General features: G+C 44.5%; 1 protein-coding gene across 1 annotated transcript in view; it reads right to left on the bottom strand.

The window, feature by feature from the left end:
• The window catches only part of LOC106565241 (solute carrier family 41 member 1), a 39,376-nt gene extending 19,022 nt beyond the window's left edge, over positions 1 to 20,354 (bottom strand). Inside the window, exons 1-6 of the mRNA XM_014132136.3 lie at positions 19,019 to 20,354; positions 5,516 to 5,623; positions 4,899 to 4,970; positions 4,284 to 4,428; positions 3,661 to 3,807; positions 86 to 230 (exon numbers count right to left, since the gene is read on the bottom strand). Coding sequence (XP_013987611.1) covers positions 86 to 230; positions 3,661 to 3,807; positions 4,284 to 4,428; positions 4,899 to 4,970; positions 5,516 to 5,623; positions 19,019 to 19,213 — 812 coding nt within the window. The 5' untranslated portion in view covers positions 19,214 to 20,354. The remainder of the gene's footprint in view (positions 1 to 85; positions 231 to 3,660; positions 3,808 to 4,283; positions 4,429 to 4,898; positions 4,971 to 5,515; positions 5,624 to 19,018) is intronic.
• Between the last annotated feature and the right edge of the window lie 706 nt (positions 20,355 to 21,060).

Genomic DNA, 21,060 nt, shown 5'->3' with positions numbered 1-21,060 from the left:
TGTAGATCATGAATAGAACATTGATTGAATATTGCTAGAATGTTGATTGAATTACAATAGATTGTTGAAAGCCCCAGGCCTTTACCTGCTGATGGACATGGCCACGATGACGGGCTGCCACCCAGACCTCAGGACCTCTCTAATTGGAGGAGAGCGCCGGGCAATGACCACCCACAGCGGGATGAGAACCAGGAAGAAGCCACACACCAGCACAGGCAGGTACCACATCTCTGGAAGACAGGACAGGTAGCGAGTGTGTGTGAGAAAGTGAGCACATTCCACATACACATTTTTTACACAGGTATAAAATAAGTGTTACAACTGCAAGACATACTGTATATCAACATGATAAAGCCATCCCATATTCAGTGCAGACCTCCATAGAAAATGTGTATCTGGAACACACCGGGCAGTGTTAGACATTTATCAAGCAGACCTGCAATAACCAGCAAACGTAATGTTATGACTATAACTACTGTTCCCTGAAGCAGGGAAACGAGGTACAACACAACTATGGGGAGTCGCACTTATGCCTGACAAGGGTAATGAAATCCGCGCCTGGCTGGAAGCCCAGCCTTCCACAGGTGATAAGCCGAGGCTCGGATTCATTCCTTTAATTCATTTCCCCATAGTTGGGCTGTACCTCGTTTCCCTCCTTCAGGAAACAGTAGTTATAGTCATAACTTTACATTCCTTTTCAGTCGGTACTCTTGGTACAACACAACTATGGGGAAAGGAAATCCCGCCCCAAGCCGGCCCCAATGGATACCAAATGAAATGACCCATGGCATTTCGGTCCGCTAATACAAGGACTATTAAAGGCCCAGGGCACTACTTTTGTGCAAAACATACTGTGCAAAAATTCTTATTATTTCTTTCTTTTTGATTTTCCAGGGAGTGCTGCAGCACCCTCAGCACCCCTACTTCCGGTGACTATGCCTCATAGGGACTAGTGAGCTACAGGCATGAATCAGCAATGAATCCCAGAAATGAGCCACCTATGGGGAGGGGTGCCCCCTTGTGGACAGAGAGCAAACCTATTACTCTCACCCTGGGTACCTGCCGCCCCTAGGCAGGTATCCTAGGGGCGGCAGGTAGCCTAGTGGTTAGAGCGTTGGGCCAGTAACTGAAAGGATGCCAGATCAAATCCCGAGATGACAAGATAAAAATCTGTCATTCTGCCCCTGAACAAACACACTGTTCCTAGGCTGACATTGTGAATAAGAATTTGTTCTTAAATGACTTGCCTATTTAAAGAAAGATAAACTAAATAAATACGTTCCTTGAGGCTGTATAGCCTGCATAGAGGGCTCTGGCAATGGCTGATGTAGTACCCTGTTTTGGCCGTAACCAAATGTGGAGGTACTGTTGTCACAGTAATGATTTTGTGGAGGTGCGCACTGGTCCCTCAGACCCGTGCTAAGGCCCCCTGCTCCATGTGTTACCCAAGCCAAGTGCTTGGGGGCTTCTTCCTTATTGAAGGTGCACTCAAGCCCCGCTTCCTCCACTCCCTCCCACTCCAGGAATTGGAAATAGGAATGAGTTGCCATAATCCTGGGGGAAAGCTAGGAAGTTTCATTCACCAGAAGTTATGCATGCTAGCTGACTTTAGCCAGGAGACATTTTAGTCTAAGCTAGGCAAGATAGCCTCTTTGACTGCAACACGGTCTGTTTAGAATAACCAAGCGACTTAACGCTACATATATACAAGAGAGCTACCCTAGCAACTCCACGTGGGGTGGCAGCAATAGCTTGGCGAGTTAGCTAACCTGGCTAGCACGCTATGCAGCACTTGTTTAGCTAGGCTGTTCTTGAAAGTCTGCATAGGACTGGATCACAGAGGTAGGACCGGACCCATCATTGTCAAGTCTGGGAAGAGAGACAAGCGGTGCTTGACCGAGGCAGATATAGGCGGCAAGGAGTACCCACCGAACCTTGCCACCCTCTCTCTTCGAGTAGCCTCCCGTAACCAGCGACAGCTACCGCATACACCACGCCCAGGCAAACAAGACATTTGCTCCAACCAGACCCAATCCATCTCTGCGTTCCGCAACTCAGACTCAGCCGAGATACGAGCACCAGGGAGAGGAAGTCACTATCAGAAACACCAAGCCCCCTCAAGAATGCTAAACAATTGTCAAGAGAACCTGCGCCCTGGACTAAGGGAACAGTACCAGCCGCGGGCAAGCCACTGTTACTGACACCATCCCCTAGTCCCGCACACAAACTGATTCAAGCGAGGGCAGCCAAAGCATGCGTTGAGACATACAAGACAACAAACGTGAGTATCTTTATATTAATTTGGGCATAGTTGTGAACCCAAACCTGGCTTGTTAGCCTTCGTCTTTTCGGTCGCGTTAGCCATTTTACTCTTTGCTACAGTCAGGCCAAGCAATCCGAAGAAAAACTCATTGGTTTGTGGTTAGGAAACGAGGAGAACAAATACAAAGACTCCGGCCCACAAAGCCCAGGGGGTGAGCACGCACTACCACAAAGTATTCCAAAAGTGTTTGTTTTTAGTAGTGTGAATCGTTGCTGCTCACATCGAAGTGAAGAGCAGAAGAATTAAAGGAATGAATCCGAGCCTTGGGCTTGTCACCTGTGGAAGGCGGGGCTTCCAGCGAGACGCAGATTTCATTTGCCTTGTCAGGCGTAAGATTTTTTATTCACTGCAAAGGTCAACAAGATTTGCCTGGAAAGGAAATTAAATGTAAAATGAAATAACGATGAAGTAATGTAAAATACCTACTTTGTGATCATAGTCTATTCCAGCTGGAAACAATGAGAGATCAGTTTTAAATCAACTCTTTTCTACCAAGCACTTTCCTAGAAAATCTGAAAGAACTGGGCTTCTGTCTGATTCTTTACACTTCTCCTCAAAGTGTGCAGTCACTAATTCACCTTCATGGACTGGTGTAAAACATATTGTGGAAACTCCATCTAGTCTAGCCCATGCCCGTGGGAATGTGTTATGAGGTGGGGTGCTGTTGACGGAGGTGCAGTCGACATGGGGGGGGGTTGCTGAGGAGTATTTTTCTCCGCTCTGCTGACAAGTATTTTTCTCATTTCATACAGGAGTAATAAAAGTAATAAAAGTACTAATTTAGTAGGGACATTTAAAAACAAAAAATGAATTAATCAGGGGATGCTGCAGCACCCTCAGCACTCCTACTTCCCATGGCTATGGTCTAGTCCATGCATACATTCATCCAATTCTTTTAAATCCATGAGGGGGGGAACAAGTGCCCATTTTGGGGAGAAGTGTAGGGAATCGGAACCTAGGCATATGAAAATAGCTCTACCCAGAGCCATATATTTAATATAATATTGGCTCTGGCTCTACCTATGCTTAGCTTAATATTGCATCCAGTCCTGGAAATCATCAAGATGGGTCTAGTCAGTGGTAGGTGTGAAGGTTCAGATAAAATGTGAGATTCAAACATCCTTTTGTACTTTAACAGTTTTTTTCCCAACAGGACAGTATGAAGTGAGGGGGACAGACAATGAAGGAGGAATGACAGGTAGGAAGGGCACAGACAGCGGCCGAGCCGAGGCTGGAACCCCGTTGGTGGGGGGAGCATAGGTGGTCCGGCTGTTGAGAGAGTTACAGCTCGACCAGATTCCGGCACATTCCAGTTATTCTATGGCGATTGATCTGACCTTTGAACCTGAAGAGGAAGCTGCTGACCCCGGCCAGCAGAGAGAGGGTGATGAGGTCCCCCAGGCTGGCGGCGATGGGTGTGGCCACATTGTCAGGGTTGATGCCCACCTTCCTGGAGCCAATGATCACTCCCACCATCACTAGTCCTACCGACACAGAGAGTGGACACACATACTATGGCCTACTGTCAATCTAAAATAGAATCATCAATATCAAAGTGCATATCTAGATTAATTTATTTATTCAAACACTTCAGCAGGACAACTCTTAAGGTTTGTAGGGTTCCTGACTGTCATCTATTGCCAAAAGATAGAAAAGATCACTCTCAATATCCGGTTTACCTAGTAAATATACAGCTGCTAAACATCGGAACAATCGAAGTGACGACATGGTGTAGCAATCTTCAGTAATGAGCCCTGTTACAATTCTCACAAAGTGGCTTAACCATGGGTGGTATATAGGATTACTCTGGCGCAATGGGTAATTTGCTTGCCTTTCACGCTAGCAACCTGGGTTCACTTTTCCGTTCGCTACAATTCTACCTAGAATTACTGGTGTTAGTCAGAGCTTGTATATCAGCTAGTGGCAAGTATACTGTTGTGCTTTTGTCACGTTGACCTACCCAAGGACAGGGCAGCTACAAAGGCTGTGGTGACACTACTGCCACATAGGACAGCAGCCTGTAGAAAGTCTACATGACCCCTGGTCAACGCACCCAACCCCACTGCGGCTACCGCAGCCAGGAAACCCACCACTGTTGCCTGGACCTATGGAGGAAGAGAGAGGGGGAATAAGAAACTGGCAGTGAGAGAAGGGGAGGGAGAGAGAGAGAGAGAGAGAGAGAGAGGGAGAGAGAGAGAGAGAGAGAGACAGAGAGTGAGAGAGAGGGAGAGGCAGGGAGAGGGAAAGGGAGAGAGAGGGAACAGGTGAGTCAGCAAGGGAAGGGTATGGGAGGCAGGAAAGGAAGGAGGGAGATCGAGGGGGAAAGGTTAGAGTAAGGGAGGGAAGAGGAGAGAGAGAGCGAGAGAGAGAGAGAGAGAGAGAGAGAATGAAGCATGGTACTGAGACGTGTCATTGCCTTGAAACAATGGCACCCTCTTGTGCCCTCTGTTGGAGTCACAGATAAACTTGCTCCATAATATCTTGTGTGGTTGACTGTACACGCTAGCGAAAGTGACAGCACTGGTTTGATAAAATGCCATTGGCTGTGTTTGCTGGACGGAGACGTCAGTGTCACCTGAATAAGAGCCAAGTTGCTACACACCATCCTCCACTGCTGCTTCGGGTCATCCATCTGCCCAGTGTTAGCCTGATAGGTAGGAGGGAGGGGGAGTTAGAGAGGAAAAGGGGTGAGATATAACATTTCAATTAAATTAAATACAATTGTATTGGTCACATATGCGTATTTAGCAGATGTTATTGTGGGTGTAGCGAAATGCTTGTGTTCCTAGCTCCAACAGTGCAGTAGTATCTAAAAACGATTCACAACAATACACACATCTAAAACTAAAAGAATGGAATTAAGAAATATATAAATATTCGATTGAGCAATGTCGGAGTGGCATACAGTAGATTACAGTAGAATAGAATACAGTATATATGAGAGGAGTAAAGCAGTATGTAAACATTATTTAAATATTATTAAAGGGACTAGTGTTCCATTATTAAAGTGGCCAGTGATTCCAAGTCTATGTATATATGGCAGCAGCCTCTAAATGGTTGTGTGTGTGTAAAATCACATGTTTTAGTTTGAGCTTTAAGCATGTCGTGCCAGCATTGAGTGTGTGTGCGTCAGTGTTTGTGTGTGTGCATGCATGCCTTTGAGTGTGTGTGTGTCATTGTGTGTCCACTCACTGCTGTAGACAGTCTGGATGCCAGTGTCATCTCTAGGTTGCCTTTAAGTCCCACCAGGGCTGGCACCAAGATAAACACCTCTGTGATCTCCTTAAACACCTCCCAGTGCTGAAAAATACACAATTAAACACTAGCTACTACTGAAACATACTACTCTGAATAATATCCATATAAACTTGCCAGTGCTGAAACATTCACAATGATCTCCTTAAACACCTCTCGATGATGAAACATCCCAATCCCTCAAACATATTTTCTGCTAGACTGATTGCCAGATATACAGTACTTGTGCTTTAGCCAACTGTTTGGTCATTGTCATGCCAAAACAGAAAGGAGTTGGCTCAAGCACAAACAGATCTGGCAAGCAGAATAATTCACTGTAACAGGACATGATTAATACTGTTATTATATCATTTCTTTATTCAGATTAAAAGCATACTCTGTTGCTGTTGTCATGACTCTCCTGGTCAAGGATCCAAGGCCTCAGAGGTGGGGGGCTGGGCCAGTTTTATGACACCTTCACACCCTGTCGTAAATGGTTTTTCATGTTCCTGGCACATTAACTAAGCCATGCCCCTAATGAGGTCAGAATAGTGTGTCAGTGTGATGGAACCGGCTTTCCGACCAGAGTGCTTAAATGGACTCGTCAAGAATTAACATACCATGCCAGAAGACGTAAGTCCATGGTCCACACATTGAAATGGTTGGAAACTCTGAAAACCAACACGAGATGAGAAGATAACCTCCACGACAAGACCAAAAACATTCACAGTCTGCAGCTGTGCATGTAAAAGTGGTCCTAGAACTGACTAAAGACACAAGGTGGAAAGGAAGAAATCACATCTCAGACAATCACTGTTAAATCTGAGCAGCGGTTCTATTTGAACACCACTACCAGAGAAGCTCTACAACTAAGAAGGACATTGTGACCTCTGGTAGACAAGCCGAGCCTTATACCGACGCCGAGCCTAACACCGAAGTGTGAACAACAGCTACCCAGTCCCCATAGAAGGGTTGATTGGTTCAACAGAGATAGACGACGAACAAAGACATCTATGCGTAAATATATACATTGCATTTCTTATCCGAATGGGCGATGGTTCATGAACAAAGTATTATTATTACTTTGAGGAGAGTTATAGAATGTATCCACAATAAATGTCTCTTTCTCTATCTCTCTCTTCCCCCACCCTCTCTCCATGTGTGTAACAAGCCGTCATATCTTGTCAGTCCACTAGGGACTTTTGTCTCATGATAGAGTGTATGTGTATTCTGTGTTATTATTTAGTTAGTTAGTAAATAAATAATACAATTAATTTGTGTAGTACTGAATAATCAGAAAAGACTGGTATTCTTGCAGATTCAAGAAGTCTGCAACGTTCAGAATGAGACTGATATGAGGTTATGATTAATAAGTGACTGTTATCGATACATATATATATATCTTTAGAGTTTAATTCGGGAGATGGTAACTGATAAACAACTTATTCCGTGTTGCCCCAAATTCCTAATGAGTTAATTGTTACATTATTCATTTAATTGGGTAACAACTAAACATAGTTAGTTGATAAGATAAATACAGTCATCAGATTAATGCAAGTCACGTCACGACACTTATAACTAATAACTAGAATCTGAAGATTGACGTTACAGTGAAACTAAAATGACTCAGTATGTTTTGCTGTTTTGCCTTGATATTATGAGTTACAGGTGAATGTTTGAATGAATCCAACCAGTGTTCATGGTTGATGTATTTGCCCCCCCCCCCCCGACTACACACACACACACACACACACACACACACATTTTGTCATTTCCAATAAAAATGTGGGAAAAAATTGCTTTCAAGGCTAACTTCAGTCAAAGTGACTACCAACCCACCAACCTATTCCATTATTCAGGGAGTTAGTCATGCCATGCAACTGCTGGGATCTTTCCAAAAGGTAAACCAGGGAAAGAGCTATTGCGCTGCTCTACTCTTATCTGCCTCTATGTCCTTTTGCTACACTACTACCTACACGCACTATGCCTATCTGCATGTCTTACAGAGTATACTTAGAAAAAAATACAAAAAAAGTGTCATCATCTCCAAAATGTTCCATGGGGTATAGCCACAAGTACCCTGAGTCCCAGATCTTATTGTGCTGTCTTGCCAACTCCTATTGAAAATAACATGTGAATTGGCAAGACAGCATTTTCTATACGATCCATCTTGAAACACCTATATTTAAATAGGCGTCCTTTCTTTTTAGTACAAGGAGTTGAGCTACGACGTCCACAGAGCCATCAAACAAGCAAAATGACAATACAGTACATTCTGAAAGTATTCAGACCCCTTGACTTTTTCCAAATGTTGTTACGTTACAGCCGTATTCTAAAATGAATTAAACATTTTTTTCCCTCTGTCACGTCCTGACCAGTAAAAGGGGTTATTTGTCATTGTAGTTTGGTCAGGGCGTGGCAGGGGGGTGTTTGTTTTGTGTGTTTTGGTGTTTTTGGTTTAGGTTCTATGTTCTCTATTTCTATGTTTAAATCTAGTTTTCTATTTCTATGTTGGGTTTTTGGTAGGATCTCCAATTAGAGGCAGCTGGTTGTCGTTGTCTCTAATTGGACGCCATATTTAGTTGAGGTTTGTTTCACTTGTGTTTTGTGGGTGGTTATTTCCTGTATAGTCTGTGCACCTTATGGGACTGTTTCATCATTTGTTTCTTTTGTTTAAGTGTTATTTCTAATAAATGAAGAAGATGAGCACTTTACCCGCTGGGCCTTGGTCCAATCCTTACGACACTAATGACACCCATCAATCTACACACAATACCCCATAATGACAAAGCAAAAACGTTTTAATTTTTAAACATTTTTGCAAATTTATGACAAATTAAAAACTGAGATATCACATTTACATAAGTATTCAGACCTTTTACTCAGTACTTTGTTGAAGCACCTTTGGCAGTGATTACAGCCTTGAGTCTTCTTGGGTATGACTCTACAAGCTTGGCACACCTGTACTGTATTTGGGGAGTTTCTCCCATTCTTCACTGCAGATCCTCTCAAGCACTGTCAGGTTGGATGGGGAGTGTCACTGCACAGCTATTTTCAAGTCTCTCCAGAAATGTTTGATTGGGTTCAAGTCCGGGCTTTGGCTGGGCCACTCAAGGACATTTAGAGACTTGTCCCGAAGCCACTCCTGCGTTGTCTTGGCTGTGAGCTTAGGGTCGTTGTCCTGTTGGAAGGTGAACCGTCGCCCCAGTCTGAGGTCCTGAGCGCTCTGGAGCAGGTTTTCATCAAGGATCTCTCTGTACTTTGCTTCGTTCATCTTTCCCACGATCCTGACTAGTCTCCCAGTCCCTGCCATTAAAAAGCGTCCCCACAGCATGATGCTGCCACCACCATGCTTCACCGTAGGGATGGTGCCAGCTTTCCTCCAGACGTGACGCTTGCATTCAGGTCAGAGTTCAATCTTCGTTTCATCAGACCAGAGAATCTTGTTTCTCATGGTCTGAGAGTCCTTTAGGTGCCTTTTGGAAAACTCCAAGCGGAGTTTTCCAAAATTAAGGTTAAGTTTGCTTAGCACTCCATCACAGCATACATAATCAGCACATACACCCTCTTCTCCTCCCTATCTGAAATCCTGTTCTTATTGTACTTCCGTTCTCTGACAGAATACGTAGAATAAAATACCTGTATGTCTCTAGTGGTTAACTTGGGTAGAGCAGAAGAACACAAAATATTTCCCTCTTGTGAAAGTAAAGCTCCTCCAAGCATAACGCTACTAAAGCATTCCGCAATTCTTAAATTGAACAGTTATTCTTATACAAAGGTCAGAATAATAACCCTGTTAAAATGCACAGCATAGTAACCATAACGGCAGTAACATCAGAATATCACATTGACACTTTAGCAGTCAATTATAGTACTCACAATCTTTCTGATTTTATTGAATATAGTTATTTAGCCAAGCCGGGCTTCTTCTGACTCAATTTGAATAGTCTGTTGTGAATGCAAGGGCACTTTGGGATGAGCACAGTGACAACCTGTCATTCAGGGCAGGTGGGGGAACTCGGGCCTCTTTCTAGAACTACAACCTGAAGATCACTGACGTCATCATGACCTTTTTTTTCAAGTTCCCAATTCTGGAAAGCACCATAAATCCAGAGAATGACAGAATTTGATGACAAAGTTCGCCCATCAAGGACCGCTGTGCCACCTTTCTGTTCAAGTGAGCACAGGACAACAAGGTGAGTCTAAAAATGTATTGTATGCTGCTGCATAAATTATGTAATTTACCAGGGAGATATGTATACTGTAGCTAAGAAAGTAATACTAAGTGTATGTTGTGTAGTAAGCTGTTAGTAGCCCATGTGCCTCACCCAAATAATTTGGTATATTTTCACATCTTAATTTCGCCTACTGTTCTGACTTGGTGGTGCACATGTAGGCTATAACCTGTTTTTGAGAAATGTAATCATCAAATATTGTAAGAGCTTTCATTGTCTGCTTATATGCCCCCTTTATTTATCCTACGGTTCTGACTTGGTGTACAGGGAGAACACTGTAAGAACGCCCCATGTTCTGAATTCTGTCTCTGTACATTTCAAAAGTGCTGACCAAATAGTTATATTGACTACGTCCGTCCTAGCTCGCTCATTAATGTCTTAATCGAAATAACGATTGCCTCTTAACCGCTTGTCAACCCCTTATGCCATAGTTTGTACATCTCAATTGTCAGAAGAAACCACATTTGTTTAAGCAAGTCAGCCATTGTAAGGAAGTCTGTGTGTAGCTGGTGTATAGGAGTCAGGCACAGGACAGCAGATATGAGTAAATAACCGTATTTTACTCAACATATAATAAATGCAATACAAAAACAGAGCCCACAATAATGGACCTTCCTACATAGAAACAATCACTCACAAACAAACATGGGGGAACAGAGGGTTAAATAATGAACAGGTAATTGGGGGATTGAAACTCCCAATTACAAAGACAAAAGACAAAGACAAAACAAATGGAAAATGAAAAGTGGATCGGCGATGGCTAGAAGGCCGGTGACGTCGACCGCCAAATGCTGCCCGAACAAGGAGAGGGACCGACTTCGGCGGAAGTTGTGACAGCCATATAGTAGCTATGTTTTTTTAAAAGGCAGTAAATGAGGCTGAATGAACTGTTTTGCTGCCAGACAAGGCTCCGCTGATAGCCAGGTGTAGCAGTGGTAAGGTGTTGGGACTGCTGTTGGGACTCTACTGTTGGGACAGCTTTTTGTAGGCCCTAACAGTTTGTGGGCACCGTTTGTCACCGTTCCAGTGCAATTAATGTATTGTTTAGTGTTGTGCAGTGGCTTTGCTGGCATGCATCCCACATAATTTTTTTCCCCCACCAAGATTTACAAGCTAAAATCTCCACTGGATGAGCAGAACCATTTCATAATGTGGCCAGCTCAGGCCACAGTGAGAGATGTGACACATTCCATGTTTTTCCGTTCTGTCGCCAAGGACATATGTGTTTGGTCCTTTCCTTTGGATAACTTTGGTGGCGCACTGCAATTTGGTACACCCTTTTTGACATGAAAAGGAAGTTTAACCAGCAAATGATCTGATTGCGTAACGACAATCTCAAATCAAATCTTATTAGTCACATGTGCCGAATACAACAGGTGAAGACCTTACAGTGAAATGCTTACTTATGAGCCCCTAACCGACAGTGCAGTTTCAAAAGAATAAGAATAAGAGATAAAAGTAACAAGTAATTAAAGGAGCAAAAAAGTAAAAGGTAAAGCAGTAAAAAATAACAATATATACAGGGGGTGCCGGTACAGAGTCAATGTGCGGGGGCACCGGTTAGTTGAGGTAGTACGTACATGTAGGTAGAGTTAATTAAAGTGACTATGCATAGATGACAACAGAGAGTGGCAGTGGTGTGGAGAGGGGAGGGGGGGGGGCAATGTGAATAGTCCGGGTAGCCATTTGACTAGATGTTCAGGAGTCTTATGGCTTGGGGGTAGAAGCTGTTTAGAAGCCTCTTGGACCTAGACATGGCGCTCCGGTACCGCTTGCCGTGTGGTAGCAGAGAGAACAGTCTATGACTAGGGTGGCTGGAGTCTGACCATTTTCAAGGCCTTCCTCTGACACCGCCTGGTATAGAGTTCCTGGATTGCTTGGCCCCAGTGATGTACTGGGCCATTCGTATTACCCTCTGCAGTGCCTTGCGGTCGGAGGCCGAGCAGTTGCCATACCAGGCAGTGATGCAACCAGTCAGGATGCTCTCAATGGTGAAGCTGTAGAACCTTTTGAGGATCTGAGGACCCATGCCAAATCTTTTCAGTCTCCTGAGGTGGAATAGGTTTTGTCATGCCCGCTTCATGACTGTCATGGAGTGCTTGGACCATGTTAGTTTGTTGGTGATGTGGACACCAAGGAAGTTGAAGCTCTCAACCTGCTCCACTGCAGCCCCGTTGATGAGATGGGGGCGTGCTCGGTCCTCTTTTTCCTGTAGTCCACAATCATCTCCTTTGTCTTGATCACGTTGAAGGGAGAGGTTGTTGTCCTGGCACCACACAGCCAGGTATCTGACCACCTCCCTATAGGCTCTCGTTGTTGTTGGTGATGGTGTTGGAGTCGTGCCTGGCCGTGCAGTCATGAGTGAACAGGGAGTACAGGAGGGGGCTGAGCACGCAGCCCTGAGGAGCCCCTGTGTTGAGCATCAGCATGGCGGATGTGTTGTTACCTACCCTTACCACCTGGGGGCGTCCCGTAAGGAAGTCCAGGATCCAGTTGCAGAGGGAGGTTTTTAGTCCCAGGGTCCTTAGCTTATTGATGAGCTTTGAGGGCACTATGGTGTTGAACACTAAGCTGTAGTCAATGAATAGCATTCTCACATAGGTGTTCCTTTTGATCTGTTGGGGTGGTATGCAAATTGGAGTGGGTCTAGGGTTTCTGAGATGATGATGTTGATGTGAGCCATGAACAGCCTTTCAAAGCACTTCATGGCTAAAGACGTGAATGCTACGGGTCGGTAGTCATTTAGACAGGTTACCTTAGTGTTCTTGGGCACAGGCACTATGGTGGTCTGTTTGAAACATGTTGGTATTTCAGACTCGGACAGGGAGAGGTTGAAAATGTCAGTGAAAACACTTGCTAGTTGGTCAGTGCATGCTCGCAGTACACGTCCTGGTAATCCGTCTGGCCCTGCGGCCCTGTGAATGTTGACCTGTCTAAAGGTCTTACTCATATTGGCTACGGAGAGCGTGATCAACAGTCTTCCAGTACACTCATGCATGTTTCAGTGTTATTTGCCTCGAAGCGAGCATAGAAGTAGTTTAGCTCGTCTGGTAGGCGCGTGTCACAGGGCAGCTCTCTCGGCTGTGCTTCCCTTTGTAGTCTGTAATGGTTTGCAGGCCCTGCCATATCTGACGAGCATCAGAGCCGGTTTAGTACGACTCGATCTTAGTCCTGTATTGACGCTTTGCCTGTTTGATGGTTCGTCAGAGGGCATAGCGGGATTTCTTATAAGCTTCCGGGTTTGAGTCCCGCTCCTTGAAAGCGGCAGCTCTAGCCTTTTGCTCAGTGCGGATGCTGCCTGTAATCCATGGTTTCTGGTTGGGGCAGGCGTCGGCAACCCAAAATGTTGAAAGAGCCATATTGGACCAAAAAAACAAAAAACAAATCTGTCTGGAGCCGCAAAAAATTAAAAGCCTTATATAAGCCTTATAATGAAGGCAACACATGCTGTAAGTGTCTATATTAGCTATATTAGCCTACTATCAAAATGATAAGTAGGCTACAAATACATAATGAGCATTCATGATTAATCGTTTATTTTACCTGCAGCGCATCCTGGAGAGAATGACGCACCACGTGACTACTCTGCTGTACGATGGTGCTTTAAGTTTAACTTCCATTATAATATTAATGTATTATGTTTCGTTGCATTGATGAAATTAAAGAAATACAATACAGAAATCAGATTTTTGATGTCATTTTTATTTTAGGATTCGAAAAAAACAACAAAATGTGCAACATGCATAATAGCCTCCTGTAATTTCAGACCTCCCCATGGAAATAAAATGCAGTCCTTTTCAATCCTCAATAATACGATACAATCCTCTTCTCTTTTCCCCCTTATCTGGGCAACAGACAGCGTGCAATAAAACAGCAGCCTTTTGAAAAGGTAGAGTATATAAAATTTAAATAATACAGTTTAAGTTCGATTTCTGTGCATTATCCTCTTCTCTTTAGTTTTCTGCAAATGTGCAAGGGTAAAATGCAGCAGCACCCTCTTCTCTTTTGACACGGACAATACAATGCAGCCATCCTCGGACCTGAGCAACAAAACACAATAATATCCCTATGTGTCATTCCAAATATATACTGACAAAAATATTAAAACAAAAAATATATTCACACCATCTTTTTCCATTTTCATATTTTTGAAAAAGCTCCAGGGAGCCACTAGGGCGGCGCTAAAGAGCCGCATGCGGCTCTAGAGCCGCGGGTTGCCGACCCCCGGTTTGGGGTATGTACGTACGGTCACTGTGGGGACAACGTCATTGATGGACTTATTGATGAAGCTAATGACAGAAGCGGTGTACTCCTCAATGCCATTGGAGGAATCCCAGAACATATTCCAGTCTCTGCTAGCAAAACAGTCCTGTTGCTTAGCATCTACTTCATCTGACCACCAATCTGCTGGGGCAGTTTCAAATGGACCAACAATGTCAATTCTATTATTTTTATCATGGCCTTCAGAAAGGGGAACAGGCTGGAGAGGTGCAACATGCGTCTTTGTAGTTTTTTAGTTTTGTAATTTGCCTGACAGAGTTGACATGTTGATATTGTAGTTTGTAGGGACGTGTCCATTCCAGGCCACCAGTAGTGCTCACACAGCTGTTGTTTTGTTCGGAAGACTCCCTGGTTGTTTTTATGAGCTTGTGAAACCATTCTGTGATGCAGCGTAATGGGCATTAGCAGGTGGTTTGGTACACGGTACACTAAACAGTCTTGTACAGAGTTCCTCCCGAAAGGGAAAGGAAGGTAACAGGTCTGGGAAGAAAATAAAATCTTGTTTTGGGCCCATATTTTTCAATCTGGCTGTGTAAAGCAGTTCTGGGCATGTAGCACATTCGGAGGAGAACTCAGCCAATGTGTTAAGCTCAGTGGATAGCAGGGCCACTAACTCAGGTTCAGACAAGCGGACAACATTTTTGTCTGAAGGGAGGGGTAGACTCGACAGGCAACCAGCAATTAGGTTTACTGATCCAGGCCTGTGCAGAATGTCATATGAGAAGCACAGTAAGCAAGCAGACCATCTCGCAATGCGCATTCCTGCACTTTTTGATGCAATTACAGTAGTAAGTGCCTGATGATCAGTTCGTAGTGTAAAACGTGTACCTCGCAGGAACGTTCACCACCGCTCAACCAACCACACACAGGCAAGCGCTTCCTTTTCTGCTATGGAGTATTTGCGCTCGGCTGAGGAGAGAGTACGGGATGTAAGCGCCATTGTGCGCTCTGTTCCATCTGGATGTATTTGCATAAGCACACCACCCAAGTCATAATCTGATGCATCTGTGGACACCAGGATAGGAAGAGCAGGGTCAAATATAGCCAGGGCAGATCTATTGACAATCAGCTGCTTGACTTTCTCGAAGATCTCCTGCGCAGCATCCATCCACGTCAGCATGTGTCCTGAGACAGGCAAGCATATGCTCAACCTCTGTAGAGTAGTTGTGGACGAATTTGGAGTACCACCCAGTTAAGCCAAGGAAAGAGTGCAGGGTGGTACCTTCAGAAGGAGCAGGGGCCTTGAGAATGGCACTGACAAGTCCATCATCAGGTAGTAGTCATTGTGCAGTGATGGTATGACCAAGGAAGGTCAGGCTCATTTTGTTGAAGTGACATTTTCCTTTGATTAGCAGCAGACTGGCGTTCTCCAAGGTGCTGAGAATGGCTTGCAAGTTCCGGCCACGTTCCTCTTTTTTTTGACACCACAGTGTGAAATTAACCTGCAATAAAAGGGAGCAGAGGTCTTTTCAACAAGTTTATCTCTCAGCATCTCATCTATCACCAAAAAAACAGTTCACAAGCAACTCTCTCAGGGCAGCAAAGTAATCTGCTATGGACTCATCAGGTCTCTGTGCTCTTTGTCGGAATTTGTGGTCCTCGACCACAACATTGATAGTCGGGAATGAAATGCCCCTGGAGAGCTGTGACAGCTGTTGCAAATGTAATACCTGTAATTGTCAACAGGCTGACTACACACTCGCGTGCTCGAGGGTTGCAAAATAAATGTAGAAATCTATATTATTCAATTATTGCACCCAGGAGCGTCTGCGTTGCCAAGGGCTAAAATAGAAGTCAGTTTTATTTGTGACGCAGATCGCACAGCAAGTCCTGCCTCTCCCATCTCCTCATTGGTTTATAGAAGCAGGTACCCACATGCCATCTCCTTATTGGTTATACCCACATGGGTGACTGAAAGACAAATGAGGTCAGTGGCGGTAATGCATCTAATTTATGAAAGTTGCCAATCGCAATCTAAAGTCAAGAGAAGAAAAAGCCTGGAAGAGATTATTAAAAAAAGCCTGGAGAGATGACTAGAAACGATTCGGTTGACTGTTTTTAAGTGTGGATTAATTGGCGGAGTAGAGGACCTTGTGCATTTCAGGTAAAATAACAACTCAATGTTTATATCCCAGGAAAAATTTGCTAGCAACAGCAAGCTAGCTAAATAGGACAAATTAGCTAGCAAGTGCAAGCTAGCTAGCTAAATTGCCATAAATGTTTAATGCTTTTCGACCTGTCTCCAAATTAATATAATTGGAGTTTGTTTTGATATTTTAACCTGTGTGTCGTGATCGTGTTTGGTGTGGGGGGACAAAATAGTATAGCTATAGTGGAGCGGGTCAAGAGTTTCAAGTTCCTTGGTGTCCACATCACCAACGATCTATCATGGTCCAAATATGCCAAGACAGTCGTGAGAGGGCACGACAAAACCTTTTCCGCCTCAGCAGACTGAAAGGATTTGGCATGGGTCCCCAGATCCTCAAAAAGTTCTACAGCTGCACCATCGAGAGCATCCTGACCGGTTGTATCACCGAGCAACTGCTCGGCATCTGATCGTAAGGCCCTACAGAGGTTAGTGCTTACGGCCCAGTACATCACTGTGGCCAAGCTTCCTGCAATCCAACACCTGTATGATAGGCGGTGTCAGAGGAAAGGACATAAAATTGTCAGACTCCAGTCACCCAAGTCATAGACTGTTTTCTCTGCTACAGCACGGCAAGTGGTGCCGGAGCGCCAAGTCTAGGACCAAAAGGCTCCTTAACAGCTTCTAACCCCAAGCCATAAGACTGCTGAACAATTAATCAAATGGCCACCGGACTATTATATTGACCCCCCCTGTCACGAGTGTCGTAGGGTGTAGACCAAAACGCAGCAGGAAAATGTATACTCATCTTCTTTTTATTAGTGAAGAAGGAAAAAGACAAACAACGTATACAAAAACAAACGAACTAGACAGTCTCGTCAAGCACACAGCAAAACAAGAAACAATCTCCCACAAACCCCAAAACAAACACACTCCTAAATATAGGACCTTCAGAGGCAACAATAGACAGCTGCCTCCAATTGAAGGCCCCAATCCCCATTACCAAAACATAGAAATACAAACGCCTAGACAGAACATAGAAATAAACTAACATAGAACGATAACCCAAAAACCCCGGAATACATAAATAAAATACCCCTATACATACACAACCACCCCGAACCATATAAACCAAATACCCCCTCTACATGAACACATACACAAACACACCCTGAACCACATAAAACAAATACCCCCTGCCACGTCCTGACCAAACTATAAGAACAAATAACCCCTTTACTGGTCAGGACGTGACACCCCCCTTCATTTGTTTTGTACACTGCTGCTACTCACTGTTTATTATCTAAGCTGAGTCACTTCACCCCTACCTACATGAACAAATTACCTTAACTAACCTGTAGCCCCGCACACTGACTCAGTACCGGTACCCCCTGTATATAGCCTCGCTATTGTTATGTGATTGTGTTACTTTTTATTATTTTTTACTATAATTTATTTTGTAAATATTTGTTTAACTCTTCTTGAACTGCACTGTTGGTTAAGGGCTTGTAAGTAAGTATTTCACGGTAAGGTCTACACTTGTATTCGGCGCATGTGAAAAATAAAGTTTGATTTGATTTGAACCTCCATGTGGGGAGCCGATATGAGTGACAAGAAAAAGGAAAAGAAATAGGTCTCTTTTTCAGGTCTAATGTACCCCCTTTTCATCAGAATTGTTCTAACTAAAACAATAAAGCTGCATAATACATTTTTTTTCTAGAGGACGTCTTTACATATTTTACATCTAGGTAAGGAGTTTTGTGCTTGAAGAAGGATTTTTTTGTAAGGTTTGATAATGTGCACTAGCTTATTAGTTAGCTAGCTAGATAACTGAGCAATGCAGTCACACACTTCATATTAAACAAATGGGGTTTTAAGTGAATCACAATCACAATGCACACATCACTTAATGCTTTACCAAGCTAGCTATCTGGCCACTGTAGCTAGCAACATTATAATTAAATCACAATGGATTAGTTTCAATGTAGCAGCTGCTTGTAGCTTGTAGCAGCTGCTTGAGTCAATGCAGTATCTTTACTTTACCTAGGTAGCACAACAGCTAGTTAGCTAATCATGCTAACATTAGCCAGATAGCTAAACATTTATCTAAGGCCTGTATGTGATTATGGAGAGTGAATTCAATTGTTTATTTGTGATCTTGCCATCTGACTATTATCAACAAGGGCAAAATGAGTGCAGCTAGCTAGGTAGATAGCTAAAATTGACTACACCATATAGCAACACACATAGACATGCATTGCCAAACAACACTACTGCCGCCTTCTGGTTTGGAGTATCCTAACAAGGCTGGGTGGCTGACGACTTCAAGGTCTTTGCTGTGTAAACATAAAAGAGATTGACTGCCGACACTGTTCAGAAGTGCTAAGTACTGTGGCAGACAAACCGGTGTGTCTGAGATTTAAAGGGATCAGTGTGCCATTTGGGATGTAGCCAGTGTGCCCTTTTCTAACCCCACCAGTCCCACCACTGGTGGGTTATCTACCAGGGAATGTGGGCTATCACTGATCCAAAGCAATGTAACAATGTAGATGCCCAAACATCTGTGGAGCTGCACCTCTCTCACCTGTTTTTTGCTTAAATGCAAGGGGATTTACAACACATTACATCATGCCCTGATACACACAAATATACTGTTTCAAAGCCTAACAATAGGTCAAGAAAATACATACATACATGGATATTGTTCACAGATATTACACACACACACACACACACACACACACACACACACACACACACACACACACACACACACACACACACACACACACACACACACACAGAAATGTACTTTACAAGACACACAAACAAACACACAAACACAAAGTTATCCCATACTTGCACCACGTCCATGACTATGCCCGCCGCCACCATGCCCAGGCCGGCCACCAGGAAGGGCAGTAGGATCTGGGCTGCGATGAGCCAGGAACTCTCAGGCAAGTAGCCATAGGGGGAGCGGGTCAGCTTACAGGTGAAGCCTCTCAGCTTCTTCCCTTGGTAGCACAGCTCCAGCTCCAGATGGGTGACCACCATGGTCTCAGCAGGTCCCAGTTACCCCATCTCTTCCTGGAAAGACGAGTGGGGGTTTAGGGAGCGACACCTGCCCCTTGTCACACTAACCTCCAACAATCTCCACCACTAATATCTCCTCTATCGTAACTTTATAGTTTAGTGAGTGGAAGTTTCTTCTGAGGAGGGAGGCCTGGCTTTGACGACAACAAGAGGAGAGCAGGAAGTTCTTCCAGTCGACAGCAGCACGACGCCTTTTGAATCACAGTTTGTTTCCTTAATGTTCTGAATGTGAAGTAAAAGTAATGACAGTCTGTTGTCGTAATGTTCTAAAAGTAACAGTTCAGCTGCTGCCTAACGCTTTTCCCTAAGGGAAAGAATCCGGAAGGAGCCCAGAAAAGAAGAAGAGGGCATTCGACGAACCTCCCTCCTCTTGTCTTTCACCTGTCGCTCACTCTTGTGCTTCTGTCTTTAGCCAACGTTACTAATATAACAACAAAAAATTTTTTTTGCTAATGGTGGACGAAGCTGAAGAATGACACGGACTGCCTTTGGCCTCTCGCACTCCTCACCGCTCGCTCTTCAGCAGGCGAGCTGCCGAAGGGCTCCGCTGGAAGCAGCCGGTGCGTTCGCCACTGCGGGGCCTGAAAAATGTCCACGTCCTCTGGGACAAGGACAACCAGAACGCTACTAACTTTTTCTCTGCCCTCCCCAGCTGCTGCTGCTGCTGCTCGTGATGGCGCTCCTCTTTCCTCTCCGTTTCTTCCCACTGCCCTGTGTGAGCAGCCTGGCTTCCCTGGAGCCCCTTCCTCATGTTGGGTCGGAGAGACGTGACGGTGGTTGTTTATCGGTGTGTCGCAGAAGTGAAATGAGGTAATAAGGTGATGGTCTGTGGTTCTAAGGCTCCGAAGAAGGACTGCAGTGAGACATTAAGTGAGAACGATAAGGTGTGAGTCACGAGGCAAAGCGTTAGAGTACCTGTACCATCGCTACCAGGGGTTTTCTGTACTCTGGTATGCAGACAGAGTGGGTTGGGATGGTGCTTCTGTGAGAGAGGGAGGGAGGGGGTGCTGCTGGCGTCTGTACGAGCAGGGCTATCAGACTGAAACGGGGTCTCTTTCTTTCTCTCTCTGTAGTTTTATTGCTTTGCTTCACTCTGTCTCTATTTCTAAATCTCTCCTTTACTCTCTTTTTATTTTCTATCTATCTCTGCCTCCCGACGACTCTCTTTTTCTCAACTCTGTTTTCTTTATTCTCTCTCTTGTCTCGCCCTCCTACCCTCCCTGTCCCCACTGTGACACATTCTCTGTGCCAGCAGGTGTTTCACCTCTCACAAAACGTGGCACTAGCCCGGTCTCCTCTAAAGGACATCTCCTCTTCTTTTTGATTGGTGGGTTGACTGTCTCCCCTCCATTGGCGTGGCATCTAATGGGGTTTTGGCTCTTTCTGCATCAGTCTTTATTAGCAAGTCTGCCTCTCTCCCTCCCCCTCCCTTTATCCCCCTCTCCTTCTCACTTAAATTCAGATTTAAAAAACGACATTATCGACCGGAAAGATATTTAGTAAATATTAGCAAAACACTGGAAGTGAAGTAAAAATCATCCATGACCATGACAGAGATTTGAGTCATGCATGCTGTTAAAGAGGGAGAGAGAAAACTGAGCCCAGCTCTTTCTCTCCCTTTTAAGTGATTACGCATGCACGCACACAAAAATCCCCCCCCCCCCCACAAACACACCCACCCACCCACCCACCCACCCACACACACACACACACACACACACACACACACACACACACACACACACACACACACACACACACACACACACACACAGAGTGACTCAGCTGAAAGGTGTCCCTGAGACGTG

This window comes from Salmo salar, chromosome 12, assembly GCF_965601325.2.
Source record: "Salmo salar chromosome 12, fSalSal1, whole genome shotgun sequence".
NCBI lineage: Eukaryota > Metazoa > Chordata > Actinopteri > Salmoniformes > Salmonidae > Salmo > Salmo salar.
Note: the sequence above shows the minus strand (reverse complement) of the source record. Positions and strands in the feature narration are given on the sequence as shown.